This window comes from Anoplophora glabripennis, unplaced genomic scaffold (genome assembly GCF_000390285.2).
Source record: "Anoplophora glabripennis isolate ALB-LARVAE unplaced genomic scaffold, Agla_2.0 scaffold278, whole genome shotgun sequence".
NCBI classification, from domain to species: Eukaryota; Metazoa; Arthropoda; class Insecta; order Coleoptera; family Cerambycidae; genus Anoplophora; species Anoplophora glabripennis.
Genome location: NW_019416472.1, coordinates 432,578 through 444,952, shown reverse-complemented (window position 1 = coordinate 444,952; position 12,375 = coordinate 432,578). Strand labels below are relative to the sequence as shown.

General features: G+C 34.2%; 3 protein-coding genes and 1 long non-coding RNA gene across 4 annotated transcripts; 2 read left to right on the top strand and 2 right to left on the bottom strand.

Moving 5' to 3' along the window:
* Positions 1 to 3,425: 3,425 nt before the first annotated feature.
* LOC108906608 lies at positions 3,426 to 4,576 on the bottom strand. Its single transcript, XM_018709911.1, has 3 exons — positions 4,033 to 4,576; positions 3,772 to 3,980; positions 3,426 to 3,634 (listed from the first exon to the last, which is right to left on the bottom strand). Exons 1-3 carry the CDS (start codon positions 4,112 to 4,114, stop codon positions 3,491 to 3,493), a joined length of 435 nt encoding a protein of 144 aa, XP_018565427.1. The 5' UTR covers positions 4,115 to 4,576; the 3' UTR covers positions 3,426 to 3,490.
* Positions 4,577 to 7,504: 2,928 nt separating this feature from the next.
* Positions 7,505 to 8,339, top strand: LOC108906600 (transcription factor MafK). The gene is made up of 2 exons (XM_018709905.1): positions 7,505 to 7,693; positions 7,757 to 8,339. Exons 1-2 carry the CDS (start codon positions 7,661 to 7,663, stop codon positions 8,120 to 8,122), a joined length of 399 nt encoding a protein of 132 aa, XP_018565421.1. The 5' UTR covers positions 7,505 to 7,660; the 3' UTR covers positions 8,123 to 8,339.
* Positions 8,340 to 8,774: 435 nt separating this feature from the next.
* Positions 8,775 to 9,444, bottom strand: LOC108906601. The gene is made up of 2 exons (XR_001964296.2): positions 9,114 to 9,444; positions 8,775 to 9,058 (listed from the first exon to the last, which is right to left on the bottom strand). It is a non-coding gene; the product is annotated as an uncharacterized LOC108906601 (long non-coding RNA).
* Positions 9,445 to 10,093: 649 nt separating this feature from the next.
* LOC108906605 lies at positions 10,094 to 12,095 on the top strand. The gene is made up of 3 exons (XM_018709909.1): positions 10,094 to 10,484; positions 10,537 to 10,882; positions 11,613 to 12,095. The coding sequence occupies exons 1-3, from the start codon at positions 10,275 to 10,277 to the stop codon at positions 11,921 to 11,923; spliced, it is 867 nt and encodes a 288-aa protein (XP_018565425.1). The 5' UTR covers positions 10,094 to 10,274; the 3' UTR covers positions 11,924 to 12,095.
* Positions 12,096 to 12,375: the final 280 nt, after the last annotated feature.

Sequence of the window (12,375 nt, the reverse complement as noted above, 5' to 3'; positions counted from 1 at the left end):
AGTCAGATTTTCATTTTTTTTTGGGTGGTACAACTAGCGTAAATTTTTTATTTCTGCGAAGGAGCTACCTATTCAGTATTTCAAATTTTTGTTATAATTTTTTATTTTATTTTTTTTTTTTATTAAACACGTTTGCCATGAGTGCGTACCCAATTGGGACCGTTGTAAAATCTTATCTTTCTTGATTTGTATACATGTTTTTTCATAATATCAAACAAATTTAACAATGAAGACACAAACACACCTCACTATCACGAAACTGAAATAAAAAATTTTCTATACTACAAATACCACTTGAAATTTTACTCTGTTTAATAAAACACATCATTACATTATACAAATTCTTTCTTGATTCCAGTAAAAACTAATTTTTCACAAAAAAACTGATAATAAACTGAAAACTAAAAAGTATGTATTTAAATGTATCGGTGATGTAAATGCCTATTCTTTTTTATCCGAATTAGCGTTGACCATTTGTTTTTTTGCCCACCTAGCACCCTGTTATACAAGGTGTCTCTAAAGGGTCTGTACAACACTCCACCAGAAATAGTATGGCTCAAAATAAGTCTATTTAACTAACTCGCCTTGATCCAAAAATTAATAATAAAGGAGCTACGGGGTGTCAAAGTTGAAAAAATAAATAACATTTTCTTTAATATCTTTGCCTTAAAAGATATGTATCTCAATGGAGTTGAAAATAACTTAGACACATTTTTTTATGCATTTACAAATTTAAATGTATTTTTATTGAAAATGGTTGGCTTTACGGCAAGGTATACCTTTTTTAAACAGAAAAGTTGGGGGAAAGATATTTCCAGCCCAGAGTGAAACACGTGGCACAAAAAAAATTTTGGCAGTTTAAATGCATCCTAATGATCGCTCGTGGTGTCCTCTAGAAGATATAACGAAATCGTCTACAGGGTCGGAAAGTCCCCATTGTTCATCGGCCGTTACGTGAGAGCGATAAAGTAAGTCATAGAAATCCGTGCGATAGAGAAGAACGGCTATAATGAAGGCGTCTCATAGTCACCGCCCGTTTCGCCCTTCCACAAATAAGATCCACTTCTACTTGTAATTCAGCGACCGGTGGTCATCTTTGTTTTCATCGTTTGGCTTTTCTTTAATAGATGTCACTACTTATACAATTTCGATTTTGGTATTCCGATATGTTAATACCATCCGTTAAGAGAGGGCAGTACAACGTGTAACAAAGAAAACATTTTACAGTAGCTAGTAGATACCTCTGTTTGTAAATCTAGTGACCTTGTTTCCGCTACTGAGAAGTTATTCAAATGGAGTATAGTGCTCAGCTGCATTTAAAGTTCATTTAGTTGTTATTTAAGTATACTTTTTAAAATAACTTAAAAATCCCAAGAAATAAAGCAAAATTTCCTATTTCCCCAATTCCAAAAAAATTTGTAGATCTGGCATCACTCTTTCTAGGGCTGCCCTCTGTTAACGGATTGTATTAACATATCGGAATACGAAGTCGGAATTGTACAAGTAGTGACATCTATTACAGAAAAGGCAAACGATGAAACAAAGATGACCACCGGTCACTAAATTACAAGTGGAAGTGGATCTTATTTGTGGAAGGGCGAAACGGGCGGTGACTATGAAACGCCTTCATTATAGCCATCCTTCTCTAGCGCACGGGTTTCTATGACTTTCTTTGTCGCTCTCACGTAACGGCCGATGAACCATGGGGACTTTCCGACCCTGTATATATTCGAATTTCTCATCCCAAAAAATCCCCGGATAAGAAATTAGCTCAAAGCAGTGAAAAGATATTAAAGAAAATGTTATCTATTTTTTCAATTTTGACACCCTCTAGCTCCGTTATCATCAATTTATGGACTAAAGCGAGTTTAGTTGAATCGACTTATTTTGTGCCGTACTATATCTAGTACGACCCTTTAGAGACTCCCTGTATGTACCACATCAGCTGGATTGATATTATGTAGTTGACCTAAATAAGGTCAGTGTCAGAGGTCATCGATGTTAAGATTCACAAACTAAATACAGTGTTTTGAAAAAATTTAATATAATTTTTAAAAATATTTCAAATATGTCCGCTTAATCCATATACATTAAAAGCTGTAGGTTACTCTCGCTCCCATACTTGGCCGCGAAAAGAGGCGTACGGTATTATCAAAGGCTTTCCTCGCGAGTTGCGCAGCGACGAGCCGAGGGGCCCCTCGGTCCTTCCTTTATCCAAACATCGTATTTTGAAGGCGATCTGTTCGCGCCTTCTATGTGAAAATTCCACTTTAAAAAGAGTCCTCCGCGAAAATACAAACGTCAGTGAAGACATCGAAATAAATTTTGTCATTTGACTCGTTTTCCCGGACGATCGGGACACGGTGAGTCGTTACATTGCCGTTAGGCATCGGTTCCGATCATTTAGAGACGCAACTTTGGCGACAAAACTTGATTTTGAACATTTTCTATTTACATTTGCGGAGAACCAACATTTTAAATAGCCCGTGCAGGCTCGACTCAACGTTAGATCGGCGTAGCTCATTTTGTAAACTCACGACTGTAAAGCCGAAGGTCTGGGGTTCGAATCACGAGCAGGTCGCATTTTTTCTTTTTTTTTTTTTTTTGGGGAAAATTTTATATTACCAATCCACAGAGAACGCACCGCGGAACGGTGCTCGAATCGCGCGCTGCGCGGCCCGAAGGCGGAAAGCCCTAGGGAAAGGTCAAACTTGCTTGCCTTTCTAGTAATTATTTTAAAACATAAATTCACTTTACTTACTATTAATAGCGTACGCCTATTCGCTAGCCAGTGTTAGTTTAATAAATCATGTAATAAATATTAATTACAGTCGCGATTCCATATTTGTGGACTAAAAAATTGTGACCATTTCCCCTATTATTCATGGGTGAAAAATTCTGTATTCGACTAATGATGCATATTGTATTTTTAGAATAATGTGTATTTATTTGTCAAAATAAACAAGTAGGTATGAAAATATTTATAAACAAACAAATATTAGTGTTGTGAAGCCGACAGTCCTTTTACAAAAGCTGCCACTGATGCCGCTCGCTTACACGTGCGATTATGACCTCCTGCGCCACGATTGGTACCGAAACTTTTGTTTCATTGCTTCAATTTTTCATTCGTCGCAATAACTTTGATGGAATTATACGTGTCTCTTCAGCTTTATTCGGAATTTATAATGTCAAATAAAGGTAATTTAAAAAGCAAATTAGTTCCTAAGAGGAAAATAGCCATGTGCGTTCAAACGTTAACTGCAAACATTGTGCGAGTTGCGAATGGAATAGGACGGGATGGCTTTGAACTGATAGAATCAAGCGACATTCAGGAGTTGCTTGAACGCACGAGGAAGATTTGACTGAAACTGTATATTGTAGAGAAATTTTGCTATCAAACAAAAACATTTTGGAAAGTATTGTAGGTAACATATATTTATGTCTCGAGTGTAGTTAATATAAAAAATTACATTTATTTATTATTTTACATTTATTTCAAACCATCTGGACTGACTGCCATATAGCAGAAAACTCCACCACCAGGTACTTGTTTAGCAGAAATATAAGCTCTACCATCTGGAGATTTGTGATACAGAATTGGACTCACTGGTCCTATCCTTGGAAGGTAAGGGATCTAAAAAAACGTTCTCGGTATAGTTATTCTGTAATGAGAGAATTTGAAGGAAAGTTTTACTTAGTGAACTTAAAATCTGAGTACAAATGTTCCATCATGTAAATAAAATGTATGTAAAAGAAGTTATTAAATCGTACCTGCTTTGCCATAATATTTCCTAGGCATTCCGAGAGGGTTGCTAATTTACCCACATCCGTAGGTGGGTTGACAAACGGACCATGCAAAAAATTATTTCTAACTTGTATTCTTAAAAACTGAATATATTCATTTTTTATTTTACAAGTTTCTAAATCCTCGTCTGATAGACTAGCTAATTTCCTTACCCATTCGACGCATCTTACTCTGTCTAAAATTTTTTATACTCTTCTAAAAGTTACAAAAACTAATACTTTTCTTACCAAATGGACTATTTAACTGATGCGCATATTGAGCAATATCTCGTAGAGCATTTTTAAATTCTACACTGTCTTTGGTACCCATTAATTTTAAATTTAATTTAAAAAGACAATTTTGTGTTAATGAAATATGGCTTCTGCACTCGAATTTGGTTCTTACACTTTACATTACCAGAAATGTCAACTTGGCATAAACTACCTAGATCTACATATAAAATTTATAAATCAAGTAAAAATTTGACGTAGTTTATGGATTTCAAATTTTACAATGTAGAATTTTCTGCATAAATGTAGTACATATATGGGCAACAAAAGTATTTAATGAAAACATACTAGTTCAAAAAATACTTTTTTGTAACTGATTTTAAATTTTTGTGAATAAGAATTTAATCTGTACATTCCTAGTAATGACTAATGAGTAGATTAATTTAAATGTCTTGAGATTCTTACAAATTAATGTTCAAGGTGTCCCATTTTAATGTACCAGGTCAGATAATTTTTTTAATTCAACTTTTATAAAAAAAAAAATTCGAGCAAGAGTTATCAGGTTTCGAGGGTGTCAAATTATGGTGACCTTGAAGTCATTTGTCAAGATCATTTCAAGGTCAGTTGTGATTATTTAAATGAAAAGAAAACACATATTTTTTATTGTAGATTCATATTCTGAGGGAAAAAATACCTAACAATTGTATGAAAAATTTTTTTGAAAATGCTTTGTTTTCTCGCCAGAGTGCGCTATACTTTTACTGTTCCATTTTAATTCTCAGGCTAATATCTCAAGAAATAAGCAGAATAGTGAAAAATATTTTTAACAAAAGTTGTCAGGTTTCGGGGGATCAAACTACCGTGACCTTGAAATTAACTAGTCAGTTATTAAGGTCATTTCAAGGACGACCTTGATTTTTTAAATGCAGACCCATATTTTTTATTGCAGATTCGTATTCTGCGGAAAAAAATTCGTAACTTTTGTACGAAAATTTTTTTGAAAATGCTTTGTTTTCTCGCCAGAGTGCGCTATACTTTTACTGTTCCATTTTAATTCTCGGGCTAATATCTGAAGAAATAACCAACAAAAGTTGTCAGGTTTCGGGGGATCAAACTACCGTGACCTTGAAATTAACTAGTCAGTTATTAAGGTCATTTCAAGGACGACCTTGATTTTTTAAATGGAACCCCATAATTTATGTTCCAAATAAAATTACTGGTCACGTGGCTTGTAATTATTTATTATTTAAAAGATTGCATAGATAAATGAGTATTTTAAGAATAAATAAAAAATAACAAATTTTAATAAATATATCGACGATAGATGGCAGGGTATAAAGATAGAAGGTACAGTGACTCTACATCTCTTGTATATACATATGTATCCTGGCTGTCTCTGTATAATAGACTATAGTCACTATATTGAGAGTACCGCCATCAACAGCCATGTTCGGGCCAAGTGTATGTTTGGTTGCATTACCTCTGTCACAAACTATACAACTATAACTCGGCGGCCGAAATTATAAAGAGTGACTAATACATAATATAAAAACACGATTACCATAATGCGTATAAAATATAAAATGATTTCCATACGGTTCAATATTATTTATCTTTGTGCCGCTCGCCATGCACATCGGTAGAATCTATAATCGTGTATAGACTGAGTTACACTGAACGTCGATCTATATTTTATCTCTGTCTTTTGCACTTGGTAGGGAATAGGGAAATGCTTTTTTAGTGGGTGTAAACGGACTTGATTTGCCCGACCTGAGAAACGTCATAGCATAAGCGTAGACGAGGGGTCTAATTCCATGGCTATAATAAATTTATAAATTAAAAAAACACAACTGGGACGTTTTAAAATGCTGTAATAATTAAAATTGTTCAAAGTGCCGGTTATAGCAAACCGTAAAAAATATTCGATGTTATGTTTTATTATGTTTTTTCAATATTTTCTATATCTTGTTGCCTTTTACGCAGACGTTTTTACGTGGTATAGCGTTCTCTGGTCGAGGGTCCCAGTGGCCGAGAGTGTAGCGGTAGCGGAGGTTGTAGAGAAAGAGAGAGGTATATGAGGGCATTTGCTATCTCTCTCTAGCAGCATGCGATTGGGGGGATTGGGCAATGGGGACGGCAGCCAATCGCGTGCTGCTAGAGATAGCAAATACCCTCCTTTACCTCTCTCTCACTCCCTCCCCCCCTCTCTCTCTCCCTCCCTCCCTCCTTCCCCCTCCCTCCCTCCCCACCCACTCTCTCTCTCTCTAACTTCCGCTACACTCTCGGCCATTGGGACACTGGAACGCTACCTCCAGTAGTATATGCTCTAAGAATAGGCAAGGATGTTTATATAATAATTAATACAGAGAAATCCACAATTATTGGAGTGTTTGGAGACCGCAGCCTGTGCCTGTCTCTTTCAATACTACAGATTTTTATATGCTAAACATGGTGTTAGAACACAGACAATAAGACAAAACGCGGAGAAACGATTTGACGTAGCCGCTAGACATGACAATCCCCTCCTCAGGCAAGCCGTTGACTACGTACCCGACGTGACCGACAAACACAAAAGACCTAGACACCAACTTTTTGACCCTGGGTGACCACCCCAATGACCCCCCCCCTGCCCGCTAACCTTTTCTGTTTCAGAGACAGCCAGGATCAAGAAACGAAGACAACGACACACACACACACATACACACCCCCCATACCCTCCTTAACCCTCCCCTCCCGCGCTAGCCTAAGGGCCACCTTAGCAAAGCGCATCCCAGGCTGCATAGCCGCACTACCCTACCCAACCATACCACACATAAACATGACACTACCCCCGGGGTTTACACAGACGAGCCGGCGAAGCAAGAAGAGCGCCAGAAGAAAGGGCCCTAGCCGGCGGGGCCCAGCCAGGACAAAAGGAGGTCCCACAAAGCGCCTACACCGGCCGCATTTGCGGTCGGGGTAGACGACGGATGGGGCCCACCTACGAAGGCTGTCCAGGCCTACACGAGATGAGGCAGGATAAAGAGGGATAATCCCCCTCGATCCCAAATCATTGAGGCCAATTTCTAGCCATAGAATAGTGGCGCGTATTTTGATTAGTGATGGGCATAATCGACCAATTTTGATAATCGAGTTATCGGTAATCGAGTACTTCTAATAATCGAGTGATCACTCGAGATACGAGATATTGGTCGTTTTCATCCCAGCGGCGCACAAATATGTTTGTATTAGTCATATATTACTTATAAGCGTAGCTAAAAAAAAAAAAAAAAAGCTCACGCACTAACCTAACCACTTTTTCGTTTTATTCTAAAGAAAAGGTTACGCAATCAGTGACTATTTACAGTATGCACTAACATTTTGCGGTGCAACCGTAGGGTAATAATCACTCGAGTGGTGGGAGTAAACATCTCGAGATATCTCGAGTGATCTCAATAATCGAGTACCACTCGATTTTTCGCTCGAAATCTCCCATCACTAGTTGATGTCATTTTGTGCAATCAAAACATAGTTCATGGCGTTTTATCTTTCTACGTTCTATATTTCTTAGCATGACTTGCACAAACTCATCAAAAGGTGCAGCAGATGTAAAATATTTAAAGAACTATCTTCAAAATATAACGTGAAGTAATTCTAAAAATTCAACATGCCTCAAGAATCTAAAAAGAATGCGAAACTTGTAAGTAATAATATATTTTAAAATGTAAACATGATCTCAAATACCTTTACCTTTGTTTTTAAGGCTCCCTTATCGCCATCGCCTTTGCTGGATATATCTGATGATGAATTGGTGAGTATCTCGGTGCGAGATTTAAACAGGCAATTAAAGTTGAGAGGATTGTCCAGAGATGAGATTGTTCGAATGAAACAAAGAAGACGAACATTGAAGAATAGAGGATATGCTGCATCTTGTCGAATTAAAAGAATTGAACAAAAAGATGAACTAGAAACTGAGAAAACACAAGAGTGGAGAGATTTGGAAGTTATGAAGGACGAACTTATTCACATGAGGGAAGAAATGTCTGGAATGACTAGTCGTTATGAAGCACTGAAGCAATTTGCTATTAGCAATAAAATTCCCATTCCACCAGACCTAGAACATTTTTAACATTTGATTTATATCACATGAGAAATGTTTAGCTTTATTATAATGACTCGAGACAAAAGTAAAGAATAGCTTTTTAGAGAATACTATTAAAGTATTAATATACATTTTTTATATATCTTGAAATTACAATGTGAATTTCAAAATGTATATTCATAAAATACTATAATTCCAGCAGTTTGAACGGATATGTGGAGTAATAAAAGTAGTTGAAAAACTTGTTTCGGTTTTTAGTTTTGTAGTTAAATATAATCTAATAGTATAGAAAACTTAATTTGCTTCAAAATTTATAACACAAGCGTCTGTTGAAAAGTACAATTTACAAAGGGGGAAAGACACAATAAAATCTTGCAATTTAATAAGATTTATCACAAGAAGGGTACAGCTTTTTTTTTAATTTAAGGGTCACAAAACACAAGAATGTCGGTTTTAGTTGGTATAATACTAGTAAAATTTACACCCTAATTATCTTTGAATACAGTTGGACGAATTGAAGTCCCAATTCTCAGAATGCACAATGCCATGACTGAAGACGTAGTGTAAATATGAGGCAAGTTCGGCTTTAACATCTCGATGCTTTAAATATGTTTTTTTGTCCTTTAAGTAAAAAAATATGAAAATATTAATAGTTGAAAGTAAAAATTTAGATAGCTTACCACAGCAGAAGCCAGGGTGTGTAGCCTCTATGGCAGAAGCGCTGGCTGCTCCTGAGCATTCTCAAAAAATATTTAATAGTTTAAAATAAAAATTTATATTACGATATTGGTAGCAACATCTGACCCACCCTGTCTACGACATCCTCGTCGGTGCTGCCACTTACTCTAAAAAAAAACTATGAAAATATTCAATAGTTTAAAATAAAAAATTTAGATTAAGTACTTACGACACTGGTAGCGTCGTCTGTCCCACCCAGTATCATCGTCGATGATGTCACTTACGCTAAAAAATATGAAAATATTTAATACCGTTTAAAATAAAAATTTAGATTACTTACGATATTGGTGGCGACGACTTCCCACATTCCATGCTCTCGGTGTTAATACAAGAAGAATGGAGTTTAAAAATAAAATGTAGATTAATGATAATTTTATATGGAAATTATCTTTCCCCCTAAACATTGATGGATCATTTAAACTGAAACATAATTTTCATTTTTACAAAGGTACATAAGTATATATAAAATTTTAAATTGTTATAAACAAAAAATAATTATTGCCAATAATTTCCTTTAATCACAGGAAAATGTACATTCTCAATTATTATTGTTCGTTATTCAACTCTCTAATTCTAACTAACTTATCCTTCGTTTCTATTCCTGTATCCAACTACCTTGTTTATATAANCATGTTTCATTCAACAGTCAACAAAACAATCTTTCTTTGTAACTTAACGAAACATCTGTTTTTAATTTTTTTATTATACCTGTAAACAACACGCATGCGCAAATTTCAGATCATTCTTTAATCTGACAAATAAGCAAGGGCGACTAGAGCGCTCAGATTTTCTATTAGTGATGGGCATAATCGACCAATTTTGATAATCGAGTTATCGGTAATCGAGTACTTCTAATAATCGAGTGATCACTCGAGATACGAGATATTGGTCGTTTTCATCCTAGCGGCGCACAAATATGTTTGTATTAGTCATATATTACTAAGCGTAACTAAAAAAAAAAAAAAAAAGCTCACGCACTAACCTAACCACTTTTTCGTTTTATTCTAAAGAAAAGGTTACGCAATCAGTGACTATTTACAGTATGCACTAACATTTTGCGGTGCAACCGTAGGGTAATAATCATTTGAGTGATGGGAGTAAACATCTCGAGATGTCTCGAGTGATCTCAATAATCGAGTACCACTCGATTTTTCGCTCGAAATCTCCCATCACTATTTTCTATATCTGTGAACACAGCCCCGGGTACAAAGAGAAACTCTCGGTTGTTTGTTTTGAATCATATGTCATATGTCACTGTCATTTATGTCATTTCTTGTTTTATAAATACTGTAAATTCTAATAGCAAGATATATAAAAAATATGTTAATAAAATAACGTGTAATACAAAGTATAATCATAATGACATTTAAATAGATAAGAATTCAATATTTTAAATTTCTAATTGTTATGTATAATACTATGAAATAGAAAATTGAAGAAAATGGATGCACATCCTGTAGCTACTAAGTTAAAATTAGATTTTAATATCAATGTTGATCTCTCCGATGTTGTCTTTATTAAAGGCAACATAAGGAAATACAATGAAACCACTGCTAATAATGTGTTTGGTGAAAAATTATGTCTTGTTTATACAATAGAAATCTCAATCTACAACGTACCATTTTCCTTGAAAATACTAGCATTTGCTTATGTAAGTTTATTTTATATATCTTATATAGTCTATCTCATATAATTTGTTTTAGGAAAATTCCAGTGAAATTTTAAAGCTAGATATTGACTTGCCCAATAAAAATATAGAAAAAGAAATAGCATCTTGTCGAAATTTTCTACAAAGACATCGTAATTTAAATGCAACTTTCTCGACATTAATACAATTTGCAAAATTTGTGGAAACGAGGAGGTTGATATCTGCCATTGTTATCAGTAAAGAACCCAAAGTTGTTTTAAGTAAACACGATGATGGAGGGATCACTATTAAATATCTAGATAATTTATCAAATGTATTGATCTGTATTTATTGGAAAATTTCTTGGAGTTTAAAAGACTCTGTAATTGTTGATGTGATAGAAGTTTATTATAATAATTTTAGTAAGTAGTAGTCATTGGCTGTGTTCAGGGAATAGTGGGATCAGTGAAAATAACTCAGCGATAAAAAATATTTCATTGGTCAGCCTTATCATCTGACTGCGAATATTGACAGCGGGTTGTAAAATGAAATTAATGTGGTCAAGATTATTCAGGAACGAAATCGGAGCGCCAACAGGATGCAATAATTTTGCTACAAGATGACTTGTGATGTGGATAAACAACAAAGATTAATAAAAAAGGCATACCAAAATTTTTAGATTTGAATTCCTTCAGCGGCTTATTTGACTTGAAAAGATTGACTCAGCCAGTCTGACCATTCGCTGAACATGGCCTTTATTGTCATACAGATATGTAAAATTTTGAATATTTTTTCACTAATTTCATATATTTGACATCGTATATGTAACTCTTAACAATGATTTACTTGTATACCATTTATTATGTGTATATTTTCACCCACCACATAATTATAACATGGTACATTGGTTCAGTGAACAAAGCAACAAAATATTTAAATTCTGCCACAAATTATTTGATACTATCACACTTTCAAGTCTAAAATATAGAATAAAAGTTTTAGTTGCTGGTTGAATTGAGCATTAATTACTTTGTCATAAAATTTTAATTATTTATTATATAAATATTGTAAAACTAAACATGTATCAAATAAGAATTTTTACTAGATAATTAAGAAAACTGTTGGTTTTCTCTAACAGTAAAATTTTTTTAGTTTTACCTAATGCTAATGATATTAAAGAAAAACTGACTGGTTTAACACATCCATCATTAGACTTTCACACCAAACTGAAACTTTGGAAATTATTAATGAGCGATCTGAGGAAAAACAGCAGCAGTACCATTCAAGCAGTGATAACCATTAGAGAAACTCAGAAGGTATCAGAAGCTGATAGTGTTTTGGTCATATCAGATAATGAAGAAGACAACAAGAATGCAAAGTCTTCGGACATGATAAAAAATAAACGAAGACGGATAGAACCACAAGTTTGCTCATCGTCAGTTGTATATGTAGTTCCAGATTAGTAACAAAAATAGGTACCTGTTCATACATAGTTTTAAGATGCAGTTGACATTTTCATGTCTGAAGATTATCTGCATATTGATAGCAACATTCTTAAGATAAATTTATTGAATAATGAATTTAATGTGGAAGTGTTGTGCAGAAATATTTAAATAAATTTCTAAGTATTTTTAATTTTTTGTTATAATTTTCATTTGCAAACTTATTTATTTATTTGGTATAGGTAAGCTTCATAAATATTTTCTAGTGTGATTATTGTTTCTGTATGTTTTAAGGACTGACTTATTGTTACTTTTCCTCAATTCCTGCATTAAAAAATGTTTTTATTTTGATATATATGTATATTTTTTAAGCTATGAATTATAACATATCTTACCTAGAAATATAAATTTATTTCAGTAAGAAATTAAGTTATGTATTTTATTAGTCTTTGGTGTACACATATAAAAGTTTT

What these genes read in the sequence shown, in the direction of transcription:
- LOC108906608 (XM_018709911.1), bottom strand. Translation starts at nt 4,114, where the DNA reads ATGGGTACCAAAGACAGTGTAGAATTTAAAAATGCTCTACGAGATATT. An exon ending in TCAGTTAAATAGTCCATTTG is followed by an intron (nt 3,981 to 4,032) that starts GTAAGAAAAGTA and finishes AAAAAATTTTAG; the next exon opens with ACAGAGTAAGATGCGTCGAA. An exon ending in GAAATATTATGGCAAAGCAG is followed by an intron (nt 3,635 to 3,771) that starts GTACGATTTAAT and finishes ACGTTTTTTTAG; the next exon opens with ATCCCTTACCTTCCAAGGAT.
- LOC108906605 (XM_018709909.1), top strand. Translation starts at nt 10,275, where the DNA reads ATGGATGCACATCCTGTAGCTACTAAGTTAAAATTAGATTTTAATATC. An exon ending in AAATACTAGCATTTGCTTAT is followed by an intron (nt 10,485 to 10,536) that starts GTAAGTTTATTT and finishes AATTTGTTTTAG; the next exon opens with GAAAATTCCAGTGAAATTTT. An exon ending in AGTTTATTATAATAATTTTA is followed by an intron (nt 10,883 to 11,612) that starts GTAAGTAGTAGT and finishes AAATTTTTTTAG; the next exon opens with TTTTACCTAATGCTAATGAT.
- LOC108906600 (XM_018709905.1), top strand. Translation starts at nt 7,661, where the DNA reads ATGCCTCAAGAATCTAAAAAGAATGCGAAACTT. An exon ending in CTAAAAAGAATGCGAAACTT is followed by an intron (nt 7,694 to 7,756) that starts GTAAGTAATAAT and finishes TTTGTTTTTAAG; the next exon opens with GCTCCCTTATCGCCATCGCC.